This window comes from Saimiri boliviensis, chromosome 1 (genome assembly GCF_048565385.1).
Source record: "Saimiri boliviensis isolate mSaiBol1 chromosome 1, mSaiBol1.pri, whole genome shotgun sequence".
Classification (NCBI taxonomy): Eukaryota; Metazoa; Chordata; class Mammalia; order Primates; family Cebidae; genus Saimiri; species Saimiri boliviensis.
Genome location: NC_133449.1, coordinates 147,524,575 through 147,542,593, shown reverse-complemented (window position 1 = coordinate 147,542,593; position 18,019 = coordinate 147,524,575). Strand labels below are relative to the sequence as shown.

The 18,019-nt window shown below is 40.0% G+C and overlaps 1 protein-coding gene across 1 annotated transcript in view; it reads left to right on the top strand.

The window, feature by feature from the left end:
* The window catches only part of CFDP1 (craniofacial development protein 1), a 138,458-nt gene that overhangs the window by 14,519 nt on the left and 105,920 nt on the right, over window positions 1-18,019 (top strand). The window contains exons 2-4 of the mRNA XM_003939902.3: window positions 994-1,111; window positions 2,731-2,947; window positions 3,527-3,654. Of these exons, the coding sequence (XP_003939951.2) occupies window positions 994-1,111; window positions 2,731-2,947; window positions 3,527-3,654 (463 nt within the window). The remainder of the gene's footprint in view (window positions 1-993; window positions 1,112-2,730; window positions 2,948-3,526; window positions 3,655-18,019) is intronic.

Sequence of the window (18,019 nt, the reverse complement as noted above, 5' to 3'; positions counted from 1 at the left end):
AGTAAAGATGGGATTTCACCATGTTAGGCAGGATGGTCTCGATCTCTTGACTTCGTGATCCACTTGCCTCGGCCTCCCAAAGTGCTAGAATTACACGCGTGAGCCACTGTGCCTGGCCTACAAAGTATTTTTTAAGTTAGATTTGAAAGATACCTAAGATGAGGTAGTGCATCAGTTTCTTCTTTGAGAAACATGTTTCTTCAGTCATCTTTCTAGAAAAAAAAAAGAAAGAAAAGCACATTGGAATTTCTTTCTTTCTTTTTTTTTGAACAGAGCCTTGCTCTGTTGCCAGAGTGGAGTGCAGTGGTGCGATTTTGGCTCACTGCAACCTCCGCCTCCTGGGTTCTAGCATTCTCCTGCCTCAGCCTCCTGAGTGGGACTACAGGTGTGCACCACATTAATATTATAAATCAATAATATTAATTTATTATTTAAATAAATGATTATACAAATAATTATATGATAATTATAATTTATATTATATAAATAATTTTTGTATTTTTAGTAGAGACGAGGTTTCACCTTGTTGGCCATCTCCATCTCTTGATCTCGTGATTCGCCTGCCTTGGCCTCCCAAAGTGCTGGGATTACAAGTGTGAGCCACCGCATTCAGCCTAGAATTGGAATTTTTATTTATTCATCATTCAGCGAATACTACTTAAAAGTCAAGATAAACAGGGTTCATCTCCTCTTGGAGCATAGAGCATAGCAGAAATTACAAACATTAAATATAAGTGGGATGAGTTATGGAGGGAAGTAGGGACTGCCGTGGAAGCCTAGGGTAGGAGAACATAGCGTAGTCTTCAGGGGCAGAGAAGACTTCCCTAAGGAAATGATGTTTTAGTTAGGTGAAAAACAGAAAAATAGGGGAAAATTCGCTTTTTTCTTAATGAAAATGTCTCATCTTGATGTGAAAGCTTTTATTAATAAAAATGTCTCATCTTGATGTGAAAACCTTTATTCCTGTCTGATCACCCTGTTATGTGATTTCAGGTGGAGAGTATAGTGAAGATGATGTAAATGAATTAGTGAAGGAAGATGAAGTGGATGGTGAAGAGCAGACACAGAAAACCAAAGGGAAAAAAAGAAAGGCCCAGAGCATTCCAGCCAGGTGATGCTGCCCTCAAGGCCCTTAGAAGTCAGGGCTATTGTCACAAGCATCCTGATTGCTAAGATTGGTCTCCTGAGAGGTTTAATAAAGTCAGAGTTTCTAACACTTTTTTCTTCAAGGGAAACATTTGCTGTTATTTTACGATTAACTGCCTCGTCTTTGACAAGCTTAAAAAATTTTGAGTTTTAATGTAAAAAAGATATATATTTATAGGTAATATGTACATATGGTTAAAACAGAAAATTCAGTCACTAAAAACATGTTTACCCTGTTCCTAGCCCTTGTTGCATTGCCTCTGAAGAACTATATTACAGAGATAGTCTGTGCATGTAAAAGCATATATGTATATGTTTTCTATCCTTATTTTTTTTTTTTTAGAAAAAAATATAAATAGTAGCATACTCACTTTCTCAGAATTTTCATTTCTCTTTATTTCACATCTTGGAGATGATACTATGGCAGTATCTCCTCCATTTCATAGTATTACGTCAGTGAATAGGCCCTACTTTATTTAGGCTTTTCTGTGTTGAGGGATGTTTAGATTGTATCTAGTCTTTTTTTTTTTTTTTTTTTGTATCTAGTCTTTACCACAACTGACAAGGCTGAAGTGAATATTCTTTGTATACATGTATACAAAGTATACATGAATACATAAATGTATATAAAATATAGATGTATAAATATATCTGTAAATGAAATGTAGAGAAGTAGAATTGTTTGATCTAACGTTATATATGCAGTTAAGTCAAAAAATATATAGGTATTAGCAAATTGCCTCCCATGGGCCTTGTATGGGCTTGCATTCCCAAGAAAAATTATGATAGTTCAAAAAAATAAATAAAATTAAAAAATAAAAACAAAAAGTTATGATAATTCTGACAGCTTCTTTAACTCAGATAAGGGCATCCTCCCTAGAAGTCTTTTACCTCACTTGGGTGTTTCTGTCTTCCTAGGCATTGAAGCAAAAAACAGGTTATCATTTATGAAAAAAAAATTATAGCTATTAGATTCATTCACTTAAAGTCAAAATAGTCTAAGAAGCAATTTACTCTTAACAAGTTTTTTTGTCCTTGAATTTTTCTATATTCCAGCTCCCGTTTCTTCAAAAAGTGAAAAGAAACATTGTTGTTTTTTTTTTTTCCCCTGAGAACTCTTGGAAGAAATCTTGCGATTAAAGTTGAGGCTCTTCTCAGTAGAACTTGTTCTACAAATTGAATAGCTTCAAAAAGTCAGCAATATCTGGCACATGTAATATGTTTTTAGGATACGTATTCTTTCTGGGCAGATTAAGTCTGTGATTAGGTGATTTTGGATGTTTTCTTTGTGAAAACAGCTGGTCCTGATTTAGAAGGAGAACACTATACTTTGATTTTACATGACTGGAGAAAATGTTAGCAGTAAGAGCTCCATTCTTTCTTTTTTTTTTTTTCAGTTCTTTTTTTTTCTTCGACAGAATTTCAGGTTACCTCTTCTACTCCCTTCATTGTATTATTAGTATTTCCAGATTTTAAAATGTTCTCTGCTTTACAAGATTATATTTAGAGTCTGGGAGGGATAACCGAAATCATTTTGTGTTGTCTGTCTTGTCTTTCTTTTTCCTTGTGACTGCTGGTGATTAGGAAGAAAAGACCAGGTGGTCTCTCATTAGAAGAGGAAGAGGAGGATGCCAATTCAGAATCCGAGGGAAGCAGTAGTGACGAGGAAGATGAAGCTGCAGAGCAGGAAAAAGGCATTGGATCAGAGGATGCAAGGAAAAAGAAGGCGGATGAACTCTGGGCCAGCTTCCTCAATGATGTGGGACCAAAATCAAAAGTGTCCCCAAGTACACGAGTTAAGGTAAGTTGAGAGATTAATGAGATGAATGCCTCTCCGGATTACTGAGATTGAAGCCTGCAGAAATCAACCAGATGCCTTTTGCCAACCATTCTACTAAGTGAAAAACAAAGCATTTCCTATGGTAGAAGAATAAGCTTCTCTAATCAAATAAATTTCTAATAGGCCTTTAACTGGTTAGAGATGAAACATTTAAGAGTGGCTATGGGTTGGGCGCGTTGGCAAAAACCTGCAGTCCCAGCACTTCGTTAGGCCGAGGTGGGTGGATCACTTGAGGTCAGGAGTTTGAGACCAGCCTTGCCAACATGACAAAACCCTGTCGCTACTAAAAATACAAAAATTAACTGATTGTGGTGGCAGGTGCCTTTAATCCCAGCTACTTGGGACTCTGAGGCAAGGGGAATCACTTGAACCTGGGCAGTGGGGAGGGTGCAGTGAGCCAAGATTGTGCCACTGCACTCCAGCCTGGGTGATAGAGTGAGACGGTGTCTCACCAAAAAAAAAAAAAAAAAAAAAGAGTAGCTATAAACACTGTGGTTCATCCTTTGGTAAAACTGATTACGTTTCTTGTTTTTTTCATAGAAAGGAGAGGAGACTGAAGAGACAAGTTCAAGTAAATTGTTGGTGAAAGCAGAAGAGCTAGAGAAACCTAAAGAAACAGAAAAAGTTAAAATCACCAAGGTGTTTGATTTTGCTGGTGAAGAAGTAAGGTAAGAGAAAGTTCACAAACTTTGAAACTAGTGTTTTTACAAAAGAGCATCTCTAACTGGTGTTAGCCATCTGTCCTCATTCCAATCCATCATAATATTTTGGGAGAGTTATATTCGAACTCAAGGAAAACTGGCTGTATAAATTATCAGGGAGCATGAGAAAGGTCCTTTCACATATAGCAATGGAGTTTTTGAGCTTTATGAAGTGGTCAGCTGAACAGAAGCAAGGAAATACAAGATTAAGCATTTAACTTATATAAACATGGCTCATTGCCATGTTTTGTGACGTTTGGTGAGTCGTGGCTCCCTTTTTTACTCTTCTTGACTGAAATATGAGCCCCAGTGAAGTCTCTAAAATCAGATAAGAATTGAAAATACAAGGAGAGAAATTTGGTTTCAATATTATTTTCTTACCTTAATAACATTTTTCTGATTGATTAATGAGGTTTTTTTTTTTTTTTTTTTTACCGTAAGTTGAGTAGAGGCTTAATTCCATGACCAGTTTAGCCTCCTAGCTGTTAGGGAACAGCCACATGCCTGTAATTTCCCCTCCCCCATTTATTTCATTTTATTATGTGAAAACAGCGGATTTGTAATTTAGAGCTAAATGAGAACAGATGAATGCCAATCAATAATTTCATAGGTGGTCACATTGATTTTCATTGGCAGTAATTAATTAGACCTGTAGGCTCTCTAAAAATACAATTTTCCCTAAAATTGTTATTCTTAAAAAAAAGTTTTCAAGAATTATTTTATCTAGTGAAGATATATTTAGGAAAAATAAAATTGGCATTATCACTGTTTTGTTTTGTTTTTGTTTTTGTTTTCTTTTTTGAGAAATGGTCTTGCTGTGTTGCCTGGGCTGGTCTTGAACACCTGGGCTCAAGCAGTCCTCCAGCCTCAGCCTCCTAAGTAACTGGAACTATAGGGATGTACTACTCTGACCATCGTCACTTTTCTTTTCTTTTTTTTTTTTTATGATTCGGTTCCAATGCACATCTTTACTTTTATAAGTAGTATGGAACAAAACTTTTTATTATTAAAAATTTCTCCCTAGCTTTTTCTTCTGAATAATGTCACACTTATAGAAATGTTGGAAGAATAGTATTACAACAAGCACCCACAAACCTATCATCCAGATCTATCACTGGTTAATGTAATGCCACTCTCTCACCATCTATATCTGGGTTTTCTTTTGTTTTGGCTGAACCACTTGAGAATTATTTGTAGACATTGTGACACATCAGCCTTTAATACTTTAGCACATGTCTCTTAAGACCAAGGGCATTCTGCTTTGTAACACAATATAACTCTCATATTCAGTAAAGTTAACATTAGAGCAGATTACTATTTGTAGTGAAAGACCCTGACTTAAAATTTTCAATCTATTGCAGACGAGTACTTTTCTAAAAGGACAATAAAAAGGAGTTACTAGAAAGACAAATTGAAAAGATAACTAAATTTTTACTAAGATTCAACAGATACCCTGCCTCCTCTCTACTTGACTGCAGGGCTTAAGTTGCAGCACAGAGCACCGCGAGTGCATAACTGGAGTCGCCTGCCCCCTCCAAGGGTGGGCCTTTTAACCTCTTTTGGCAGGGGTGGGAGAAAAAAGATTTAATAGACATAACATTACATTTCCGTGCATGTGGTTAAAATGAGCCAAAGACAGGAAAAAGGAAAGAATTACGCAACTATAAAGGCTGTTCATTGAAAGTGTTAATATACAGGGAATCCCTGTTACCTTTTATTCCGTTATTAAAACAAAATACTGGCCTGGTGCAGTGGCTCATGCCTGTAATCCCAGCACTTTGGGAGGCCAAGGCGGGCAGATCATTTTAGGTCAGGAGTTCAAGACCAGCCTGGCCAACATGGTGAAACCCCATCTCTACTAAAAATACAAATATTAGCCAGGTGTGGTGGTGCACATCTATAATCCCAGCTACTCAGGAGGCTAAGGGAGGAGAATCCATTGAACCCAGGAGGCAGAGGTTGCAGTGAGCTGATATCACCTGGCTGACAGAGCGAGACTGTCTCAAAACAAATAAACAAACAAAAGTTATTAAATGTCAGACACACACTTCAAATAAACACTGTTTATATATATATATATATACTTATATATGTTTATACTTATATGTTTATACACTTACATGTGTATATATATACTTTTATACTTATATATATACTTAAATATGTGTATATACATATATACTAATATATCTCTATACATATGTACTTATATGTGTATATACTTACATATATAGTTATATATGTGTATCTACTTATGCATACGTATATATTTATTTTATATATACACACATATATGTATATACTTATATATGTGTGTGTGTGTGTATATATATATATATAAATATAAGTATATACATATTTATATGTATTTTTTGACACAGAATCTTGCTCTATTGCCCAGGCTAGAGTGCAGTAGTGTGATCTCAGCTCACCATAACCTCTGCCTCCCAAGTTCAAGGGATTGAACTGGCTCAGCCTCCCAAGTAGCTGGGATTACAGACTCCTGCCACCACCTCCAGCTAATTTTTTTATTTTTAGTGCGACAGAGTTTCACCATCTTGGCCAGGTTGGTCTCGAATTCCTGACCTCATGATCCACCTGACTCTGCCTCCCATAGTGCTGGGATTACAGGTGTGAGCCACCTCATCTGGCCTACTGTTTAGATTAATATTTAAAGTTTTTATTGTGACGAAAGAGCTTATTTCTTTCTTATTAAACTAAGTTGTGTTGATGACTGCACTCCTCCTGGGAGATAAGGTATATGTAAATTATTTCTGTATTGGTTTTCTCCTTCCTTCCATCCATTCTTCTGTCCTTCACGCAGATTTTTTTTTTTAACAAGGGATCTGCCAGATTGTAACACGGAGATGTTTTCAAGGGATCAGAAGTATAAACTTTAAAATAGTTTCATTAAGTTCAGGGTTTTTTTTTTTTTGCCTTTGTCCAGAATTAATCCGGATAAAAGTAAAAAATGTGCTGTATTGACCAGGCATGGTGGCTCACACCTATAATCACAGCACTTTGGGAGGCCAAGGTGGGGAGGTCACCTGATGTTGGGAGTTCAAGACCATGCCTGACCAACATGGAGAAACCTTGTCTCGACTAAAAATACAAAATTAGCTGGGCGTTGTGGCACATGTAATTCCAGCTACTTGTGCTGAGGCAGGAGAATTGCTTGAACCCAGGAGGTGCAGGTTTTAGTGAGCTGACACCATTGCGCTATAGCCTGGGCAACAAGAGCGAAACTCTGACTCAAAAACATTGAAAAATACACTATGTTTTCTTTCTTTCTTTCTTTTATTTTCTTTTTTTGTGTGTGTGAGACAGAATCTCTCTGTCACCCAGGCTGGAGTGCAGTGGCACCATCTCAGCTCACTACAGCCTCAGCCTCCAGTGCTCAAGTCATTCTTCCACCTCAGCCTCCTGAGTGGATGGGACTGTAGGCTAATTTTTGTATTTTTACTTGCTTGGCTAATTTTTGTATTTTTTGTAGAGATGGGTTTCACCATTTTGCCTACACTGGTATCAGACTTCTGGGCTGAAGTGATTCTCCTGCTTTGGCCTACCAAAGTACTTGGATTGTAGGTGTGATCTACGACCTACTGCCTGTGATACTGTGTTTGCAAAGTTTATATTAAATGTTTCATTAGTAGCCGTTTTCAATAATGTATCCAGTCAAGTTATTATTAAATTTAAGTTATATTTTAGTGAAAGAAAAAGAATTTTGGGTGCCCATATTTTCTGTACATGATTTTTTTTTTTTCCTTTTCGAGAAAGGGTCTTGCTCTGTCATCCACACTGGCCTCATCCTACGAAGCTAAAGTGATTTTCCCCCAACCTCAGCCTCCTGATTAACGGGTTACAGACATTTGCCACCATGTCCAGCTAGTTTTTAAAAAATTTTTTGTAGCAATGAGGTCTCACTGTGTTGCTAAGGCTGCTCTTGAACTCCTGGGCTCAAGTGGTTCTGCCTTGGCCCTGCAAAGTGCTGGAGTTAAAGGCATGAGCCACCACACCCAGCCATGCATAAATATTCTTTTCATAGAAAATACAATTCAAAACATTCTATGAAAACATGTTAATTTGTAGAAACACTATTTTTCTGGGCTTATTCATTTTTACCCTTATAATTTATTTGCCTCTGAAAACTGTGTTGAATTGCTTTCTTGCCTAGAAGTACTAGGATTATTTTGCTTTTTAGAGACAGGAGCTATCTCACTCTGTCACCTAGGTTGGAGTGTGGTTGTGTAATTATTGCTCACTGTAACCTTGAACTCATGGGCTCAAGTGATCCTCCCACTTCAGCCTTCCACCATAGCCTCCTAAGTGAACATAACTGTACCCAGCTAATTATTTCATTTATTTGTTTGCTTGTTTGTTTATTTGAGTCTCACTCTGTTGCTCAGGCTGGAATGCAGTGGTGCGATCTCTGCTCACTGTGACCTCTGCCTCCTGGGTTCAAGTGATTCTCTTGCCTCAGCCTCTCTAGTAGCTGGAGTTATAGGCATCTGCCACTATGCCTTGCTAATTTTTTTTTTTTTTTTTTTTTCTGATTGGAGTTTCGCTCTTGTTGCCCAGGCTGGAGTGCAATGCTGTGATCTCAGCCCACTGCAACCTCCGCCTCCCAGGTACAAGTGATTCTCCTGTCTCAGCCTCCCAAGTAGCTCGGATTATAGGCATGCACCACCATGCCTGGCCATTTTTTTAGCATTTGGTAGAGACAGGGCTTCACTTTGTTAATCAGGCTGGTCACAAACTCCTGACCTCAGGTGATCAACCATCCTCAGCCTCCCAAAATGCTGGGATTACTGGTGTGCACAACTGTGCCCGGCCTAAATTCTGTATTTTTCGTAAAGATGGGGTTTTGCAATGTTGACCAGGCTGGTCTGGAACTCCTGACCTCAGTGATGTGCCCACCTTGGCCTCCCAAAGTGCTGGGATTACAGATGTAAGCCACTGTGCCCGGCCTATTTGCTTGCTTTTAATATTTATTTAATTTTTTTGAGACAGAGTCTTACTCTGTTGCCCAAACTGGAATGTAGTGCCATCATCATGGCCCACTAGAGCCTTGACCTCTAGGGCTCAAGAGATCCTTCACCTCAGCCTCCCTGATACCTTGGAGTATAGGCATTGGCCACCCATGCCTAGCTAATTTGTTGTTGTTTTTTAGTTTTTTTTTTTTTTTTTTTTTTTTGTAGAGATGAGGTCTACCTATGTTGCTTAGGCTGGTCTCAAACTCCTGGCTTCAAGTGATTCTCCTGCCTTAGCCTCCTAAAGTGTTGGGATTACAGGCATGAGCCACTGCACCTGGCCTATTTTGTTTTTTTGTAGAGACGAGGTCTTGCTGTGTTGTTTAAGGTGGTCTCCACCTCTTGTCCTTAAGTGATCTTCCTGCTTTGGCCTCCCAATGTCATGTGATTACAGGTGTGAGCCACGATGCCTGGCCATCAGCCTAATTTTTTTTTCTTTTTAAGATAGGATTTTGCTCTGTCACTCAGGCTGGAGTGCAGTGGTGCAATTTTGGCTTCCTGTAATCCCTGCCTCCTGGGCTCTAGCAGTCCTCTCACCTCAGCCTCCTGAGTAGCTAGGACTACAGGTGCGCACCAATACGTCTGGCTAATTTGTATTTTTGTTTTTTTTTAAATGGAGTCGCACTCTGTTGCCCAGGCTGGAGTGCAGTGGCGCAATCTCAGCTCACTGCAACTCCACGTCCTGGGTTCAAGCAATTCTCCTGTCTTAGCCTCGCAAGTAGCTGGACTACATTTGCACAGTACCATGCCTGCTAAATGTTTTTGTATTTTTTGTAGAGATGAGGTTTCACCGTGTTGGTCAGCCTGGTCTGGAACTCCAGACCTCAAGTGATCTTCCCGCCTCAGCTTCCCGAAGTGCCAGGATTACAGGCATGAACCACCGTGTCCGGCCTGTTGTGTTTTTTGTGGAGATGGTGTACCCAGGCTGGTCTAAAGCTCCTGGGCTCAAGCAATATGCCTGCCTCAGCCTCCCAAAGTGTTGGGATTACAAGCACCAGTCACCACCCTGGCACCTGTATAAATTTTAAAAATTACAATTGGTTGACAATTAAAGTAATTGTAAAAATAAGTTATAAAAATAAATGCTTACATTTTATATTTTTGAGTGTTAGTTGACAAACTAATTCTAAAATATCATGCACATTGTAATGTCCTACTGCATGTGACCGATAATTCATATCACATGTGACTCACCTTTTAAATTCGACATAACTGAATTTATACTCTGCTTGATGGAAAGGCCCACTGCTCATCTCTTGAGTATGTGACATTGTCAAATTGCTGTACAAGTTTCTAAATACTCACAGTTTCTGTGCCCATCTTGTCTTGGACCAATAACAGGTAATTTTGCAGTCAGAACTTGAATATACGTAACTGTATACAGAACCATATACAAATAATTCCATTTAGTTTTTCCTTCAGTTATTCCAGTAATGTTCTTTATAGCTGTATTTCTTGTTCAAAGATCAAATCCAAGATGAAAACTGCAATTGGTCTTTTTTGTTGTTTTTGCATTTGGTCTTTTTAAACTCCTTGTACTTAGAACTATTTTTCTTGCCTTTTCTGTATTTCACAGCATTGGTTTTATGCCTTTTTTTTTTTTTTTTTTTTTTGAGACAGAGTTTCATTCTTGTTGTCCAGGCTGGAGTGCAGTGATGTAATCTTGGCTCACTGCAACCTCCGCCTCCCAGGTTCAAGCAATTCTCCTGCCTCAGCCTCCCGAGTAGCTGGGATTACAGGCATGTGCCACCATGCCCAGCTAATTTTTTGTATTTTTAGTAGAGACAGGGTTTCTCCATGTTGGTCAGCCTGGTCTTGAACTCCAGACCTTGCCCAGGCTGGAGTGCAGTGGCATGATCTCGGCTGGCTGCAACCTCTGCCTCCTGGGTTCAAGAGATTCTTCTGCCTCAGCCTCTTGAGTAGCTGGGATTACAGGTACATGCCACCACACCTGGCTAATTTTTGTATGTTTAGTAGAGATGGTGTTTCACCATGTTGGTCAGGCTGGTCTTGAACTCTTGACCTTGTGGTCCACCCGCCTTGGCCTCCCAAAGTGCTGGGGTTATCATTGTGAACCACTGCATCTGGCAGCTTTTTTTAAAGAGTCCAGTCCTGTTGTATAATGTCTCTCAATTTAGATTATTGCATTGTTTATGATGAGCTTCAGATTAGTTATGTTAGACAGAAATACTGCACTGATGATGCTTCTCATCCATCAAGAGACTCGACATTGATGGGGATAAGTTAGCCCACCAGTAAGACAGTATCTTCCAGAATTCTTCATTGTAAGGCAGCACCCTTTTCCTTGGTAATTAGTTGTTTTTAGGATCCATAAATAATAATAGATAATAGCTAATAAATTTTGTTATATAATAAAATGTTGTATAAAATAGCATTTTATTATAAATAATAAAATTATTATTATTATTATTATTATTAATTTGAGACAAGGTCTTATTCTGTTGCCCAGGCTGGAGTGCAGTGGTGTGATCTGGGCTCACTGCAGCTTCCACCTCCTAGATTCAAGCAGTTCTGCCTCAGCCTTGTGAGTAGCTGGAATTACAGGCATCTGCTGCCTCACCCAGCAAAGTTTTGTAGTTTTAGTAGAGATGAGGTTTCACCATGTTGGCCAGGCTGGTCTTGAACTCCAGACCTCAGGTGATCCACCTGCCTCAGCTTCCCAAAGTGCTGGGATTATAGGCTTGAGCCATGGTGCCTGGCCCAATAAGTAAGTATTGGTGATATGAATTAATAATGTATTTTACTGCCTGAAATCATTCTGGAAGGTGTTGAGTTGTCCAGTAGGGATCCAATAGAACACCTTTTAATAGTTTGAAAGCCTTACAAAAATAATATAGAAAGTATATTAATGTACCATTAGGAATATAGGTTTTTGAAGTTAAGCCCTTTTTTTGGCTTGAATTATTTTCTATGTGTTATGTAGAGTATCTGAGAAAGATTTATTTATGTCTTCACCAGTGGCCCTCACATAATGTGTACAAAAAGCTGGTGAGTAACTATTGCTGTAAGAAGTCATGAGGCTGGGTGCAACCGTTTGGGAGGCCAAGGTGGAAAGATTGCTTGAGCCCATGAGTTGAAGACCAGCCTGGGCAACATAGAGAAACTCCATTTCTACAAAAATTAGCCAGTAATGGTGGTGCGTGTCTGTAGTCTCAGCTACTTGGGAGGCTGAAATAGGAGGATCCCTTGAGACCAGGAGGCAGAGGTTACTGTGTGCCAAGATCACCCCACGGCATTCCAGCCTGGGTGACAGTGAGACCCTGTGTCAAAAAAAAAAAAAGTCATAAATTTTCATTCAAATTCAATGTTATGGGCTTGTTAATAAATACTAATATAGTTGTCTGCCACAAATTTCCTATTTCATTTTTGAAAACAAGTGGATGGTAATTTTAAATGCAGTACATGATGAGTGTTCAGGGAGTCTGCTGTTTTCACAGTTTGTCAGAAGAGGGCAGCACCGTGTCTATAAAAAATAAAACAAAGAAATGCGAATGGAGGTACTTTTTTTGTATAAATTATGTACTGTCATATTTTGTGTTTCAAAAATGGTAATGCTTATCACTTTTAAAAAATAATACATTACAGAGATATATAGAATGAAAAGTCAAAGTTCTATAACTTCCTTCCCCTAAAGAAAACACAACCCCTGTCAGTAGTGGGCATGTTGGCAGGATTTTTTTTTTTTTAACTTATATTATTTATACTTAAATTTAGGTATTATAAGGAATTCTTATGAGGACGCTTAGGATATCTGAATTTTCACTGATAACCAGATACAAATTTGGTGTATGGATTTGAGCGTATCTTCTAATTTTTTCATGTCGTTCTCCTTTTCTTTTTGTCTCTCTATCAAGTTAAGAGCATTCCTACCTCGGTTAAGAATGGTGAGAAAAGAGCTGGTGATGACAGGAGGGAGTTTGTAGATCTGAGTGTAAGGTAGTGTTAGTACTAAGTTAGTCTTAGCTTTTCTAACCGCATTTTAATGTTAAATTCTGGGCTTTGGTCGTTTTGTTTGGTTTTTGTCCCCACTTGAAAAATGTTTAGCTTATTAACCTAGGGGAATGGGGGAATATAGTATTTTGTCTTCTGCCCTATCACATAACCAGCTGAGCCGTTTAGTTCAGACTTTCCTAAATGATTCAACTTTTGGAAAAAGCCAGTCATGGAAAGTTTCTGCCCAAATAAAGACTTTCAGGAAGTTCTGAGTAAGTGAAAATAAAGTTAAAATGGAATTTCTGCTGAGAACACTTGAATTAACTATTGCTAATAATAGGCCTTTTCCTGTCAGGGTTCCCTCTTGTGCATTAGATGTGGTCTATAATTTAACTGTTTTCCTACATGAAGATATTTTGATAGTAGAATCTGTTATTGCTTGTTGAAAGTGGAGTTCTTCTCGGCATACTGTCAGTGAAGAGTAATCTGCTAGTATTACTTTGTGTCAATTTCTAAAGTTCCTGAAATAAATATACCAGTGTTTCTTAGTAAATATAGGTAGGACTTTGGCACTGAGAAATTACGAGCGGTACTCCCACAGTTACTACTTCTGTGCTGCTTTTATGGCACTTACTATGTATCATGTATTATCATGACTTGCTTTCATGGTTGGCTGTTCTGCTGAACTCTGAGCTCCTTAAGAACAAAGGTCATGCCATATATATATTTACATGTTCAACATCTACAGTGGTTGGATCTAGGTTGCTTTTCAGAAAATGTTGACTTAATTGTCTTGGGTGACTCAAGGTGTGTCATTCCTATAAAGGTGGTAAAAAACCCAAAACCAAACATATATTACATAGAGGCTGCTTTGCCTTAAGCTATTATTTGGGCCATTTGATCTTTGTCTTCCCCATCACCAACATTCTGATACTTCACAGTGACTTGTCTTGATGTGAACCTTTTAATTTTTTAATTTTTTTGAGACGAGTCTTGCTTTGCCACCCAGGCTGGAGTGCAGTGGCGTGATCTTGGCTCACTGCAACCTCTTCGTCCTGGGTTTGAGAGATTCTCCTGCCTCAGCCTCCTGAGTAGCTGGGATTACAGGCTTGTGCCACCATGCCCAGCTAATGTTTTTGTAGGTTTAGTAGAGACAGGGTTTCACCATACTGGCCATGCTTTTCTTGAATTCCTGACCTTGTGATCCTCCTGCCTCCCAAAGTGCTGGGATTACAGGAGTGAGACACCATGCCCAGCTGAATCTTTTTATTATTTTTATTTTTATTTTTTGAGATAGAGTTTTGACGTGTCACCCAGGCTGGAGTGCAATGGCACGATCTTTGCTCACTGCAACCTCCAACTCCCAGGTTCAAATGATTCTCCTGCCTCAACCTCCCAAGTAGTTGGGATTACAGGCGCCTGCCACCACGCCTAGCCAATTTTTGTATTTTTTTAGTAGAGACGGGGTTTCACCATTTTGGCCGGGCTATTCTGGAACTCCTGACCTCTTGAGCCACCCACCTCGGTCTCTCAAAGCATTGGGATTACAGGTGTGAGCCACCATGCCCAGCCGGATCTTTTTAAGTTAGCTACATCAAATATTCTATGGCTGTTTGTATGGAAGCTCATCCTTCATTTCTAGGACATTTTCTTTTATTGTTGATAACTTTCCCTATTTTCTGTTTTTGTGGAATTCATTTTAGTAGAATTGATATGACAGGCCGGGCTATGCTGGGTTAACAAACTCAGCAACTCAGTAGCATAATACCGTACATTGCTTCTTACTGGTGTGAAGTGCAGTGTGAGTTGGGTAGTACTGCATCTCGCAACTCACTTGTCCAGAACACCTAGGCTTCAGGGTTACTATGGCAAAGGAAGAGTGAATAGATAGATTTTCATGTAATTCCTCTGTTTTCAGAATGGACTTCAGCCATGTCTTTAATGAGTCTGGAACGTCTGTGGTTTTCATTACTCCGGAGTAATGGGTTCTGCTGGATTGGGGATGGCATAGGGCAGTAGCCTGTGGTATCAGGTGCTGCTGAAGGGGATCTGGGACCTAGTTGCTCCCGAGGCAGAATTCCAACTGGTTTTAGCCCTACTTCTTTCCTCTGCCTTGAAAGGTTCCTGGTATCTCAACTTAATGAGCCCTTCTAGGATACTGTAGTACACATTGGCTTGCCTGTTTTTGGCCATTCCATATGGCTATAGGCTTAGGAGATCATAGAAAACAAAAACCAAAACCAGTTACTACTTGTCTACTTGCTTTCTACTTTCTTTTTTCTTTTCTTTTTGTTAAGACAGGGTCTCACCCTGTTACCCAGGCTGTACAGTACCACCTTATTAGCTCACTGTAACCTTGAACTCCTGGCTTCAAGCAGTCCTCTTGCCTCAGCCTCCCAAGCAGCTAGAACTACAGGTACACTCCATGATCCCTGGCTGATTATTTTTGTAGAGACAGGGTCCTGCAATGTTGCTCCGGGCTCAGGTAATCCTACTCTTGGCCTCCCAAAGTGCTGGAATTACAGGCTCGAGCTACTGCGCCCAACTGCTTTTTACTGTCAGACAATTTGGTCTGGGCACAGTGGCTCATGACTGTAATCCCAGCACTGGGAGGCCAAGGCAGAATAACTGCTTGAGCCCAGGAGTTTGATTCCAGCCCGGGCAACATGATGAGACCCTGTTTTTTTTTTAAAAAAAAAAAGAAGAAAATTCTCTTGGCATCCATTTTCTGTTAAACTTCTTCTCATTATCCTTGTGTAATTTCATCTTTTAAAATGTATTTACCACTATTTAGTAGGACTTTGGCAGGACTGGAAAATAAGGCATGTATTCAGATGACTGTATGTAAGTAGCAGTTTCTACTTGTTCTTCATTAGCCATCTCTGGTCTGCCCCAGATTCTACCAAGAGCAAGGAAATTATATATATATATATACACACAAAAACAGAAAATAGGGAAAGTTATCAACAATAAAAGAAAATGTCCTAGAAATGAAGGATGAGCTTCCATACAAACAGCCATAGAATATTTGATGTAGCTAACTTAAAATATATATTATGTATTTTGAAACAGAATCTTGCTTTGTCACCCGGGCTAGAGTACAGTGGTGGATCTTGGCTCACTGCAACCTCTGCCTCTTGGGTTCTAGTGATTCTCCTGCCTCAGCCTCCCAAGTAGCTGGGACTATAGGCGCCTGCCGCCATGCCCAGCTAATTTTTTGTTGTTGTTGTTGCGACGGAGTTTTGCTCTTGTTACCCAGGCTGGAGTGCAATGGCATGATCTCGGCTCACCGCAACCTCCACCTTCTGGGTTCAAGCAATTCTCCTGCCTCAGCCTCCTGAGTAGCTGGGACTACAGGCATGTGCCACCATGCCTAGCTAATTTTTATATTTTTAGTAGAGACGGGGTTTCACCATGTTGACCAGGATGATCTTGATTTTTGCACCTTGTGATCCACCAGCCTCGGCCTCCCAAAGTGCTGGGATTATAGGTTTGAGCTACCATGCCTGCACAGGAAATTTAAAGGTACTCTTTCTTTCTAGTTCAGTACTCTAGAACCCTTCATTAAGCCTGAAAATTGGATGTGGGTTTATTTTGGGTATTTTTTAAATGGTGTAAGAAAGCACTTCAATATTTAGTAGCTTTAAAAAACAATTGTTTTGTTATAATTTCTCTTGGTTCCAGGGGTAGCTGGGCTCAGCTAGGCAGTTCTTACTCAGGGTCTCTTGTACAGTTGTAATCAGACAGTGACTAAGTATGGAACCACTTCACAGGTTTCCTTACTCTCGTGTCTGATGCCAGAGCTGGGAAGGCTCAAACACCTGGGGGTTGGTACCGGCTTCTGAGGCATCTCTGTATGATCTTCCTATATGATCTCTGCAACATAGTGGCTGCAGAGTAGCCAGACTTCTTGTGTGATGACTTGGAGTTTCAGAGGTGCATTTTGAGAGAGACAGGGGGTCCGGGAGTGGTCCATGTCTGTCTGGAGTCTTGTCACCTCTGTCAGACAGACAGAGAGAGCATGCCAGGTGAAAGATTTATCATCTTTTATTTTCTAGTCTCAGATGTCATGTTGTGCTCCTTCCACAGAACTCTATGAGTTGAGACAGCCACAAAGGCCCATTCACTTTCAAGGGGTGGTGACACAGACTCCCCCTCTAATTGGGAGGGTGATTCTGGGATTACAGAGTGATACTAACAGAGGGAGTCTGGGATTACAGAGTGATGCTAACTGAGGTAGTATCAGGGTTCTGGAAGAGTGAGTGGTGATGGGAAATACCGTCTTTATACCCTACAGCAGAATATACTGTCTTCTATAGGGCTCTCTGTATCATTGTTACTTAATCTCAGGATAGCCTTGAATAAGTAACATAACCTCGAATTTCAGTTTTCTTACAAAATATAAATGTGTCAGTCAGCTATTGCTACAGTATTTCTGCCTAGCACATCATTCCAAAACTCAGTGATATACAATGATAAGCATTTGTTTGTTGCCTGTGTACCTCTGAATGTTTGAGATTGAGTGACTTAGATTCAGCTCAGCTCAGCTCCAGCTGCTTGTTTGTTGGGTTCAGGTCTGCAGCATGTTCTTTCTGCCATCTGGACCAGCTAGTTGAGGTATATTCTTCTTATGACTCAAGGGACGAATTTAAGGGGCAAGAGAAACAGCATAAATAGGTTTAAGCTTCTCTTCCTCTCAGATGAGCTAATACCTCATTCGTCTTTGAAGCAAGTCATGTATCCAAGTTCAGCGTCAGTCGCGTAGGGAAGTATCTTCTTTTTCTTTCTTTTTTTTTTTTTTTTTGAGATGGAGTCTTGCTCTGTTACCCAGGCTGAAGTGCAGTGATGCTATCTCGGCTCACCTGTGTCAGCCTCCCAAGTAGCTGGGATTACAGGCACACACCACCATACCCAGTTAATTTTTGTATTTTTAATAGAGATAGTGTTTCACCATCTTGGCCAGGCTGGTCTCGACCTCCTGACTGCAAATGATCTGCCCACCTCAGCCTTCCAAAGAGCTGAGATTGCAGTCATGAGCCACTGTACCTGGCCTGTTAAAAAAAAAAGCCGGGCGCGGTGGCTCAAGCCTGTAATCCCAGCACTTTGGGAGGCTGAGGCAGGTGGATCACGAGGTCGAGAGATTGAGACCATCCTGGTCAACATGGTGAAACCCCGTCTCTACTAAAAATACAAAAAACTAGCTGGGCGTGGTGGTGCGTTCCTGTAATCCCAGCTACTTAGGAGGCTGAGACAGGAGAATTGCCTGAGCCCAGGAGGCGGAGGTTGTGGTGAGCCGAGATCGCGCCATTGCACTCCAGCCTGGGTAACAAGAGCAAAACTCCGTCTCA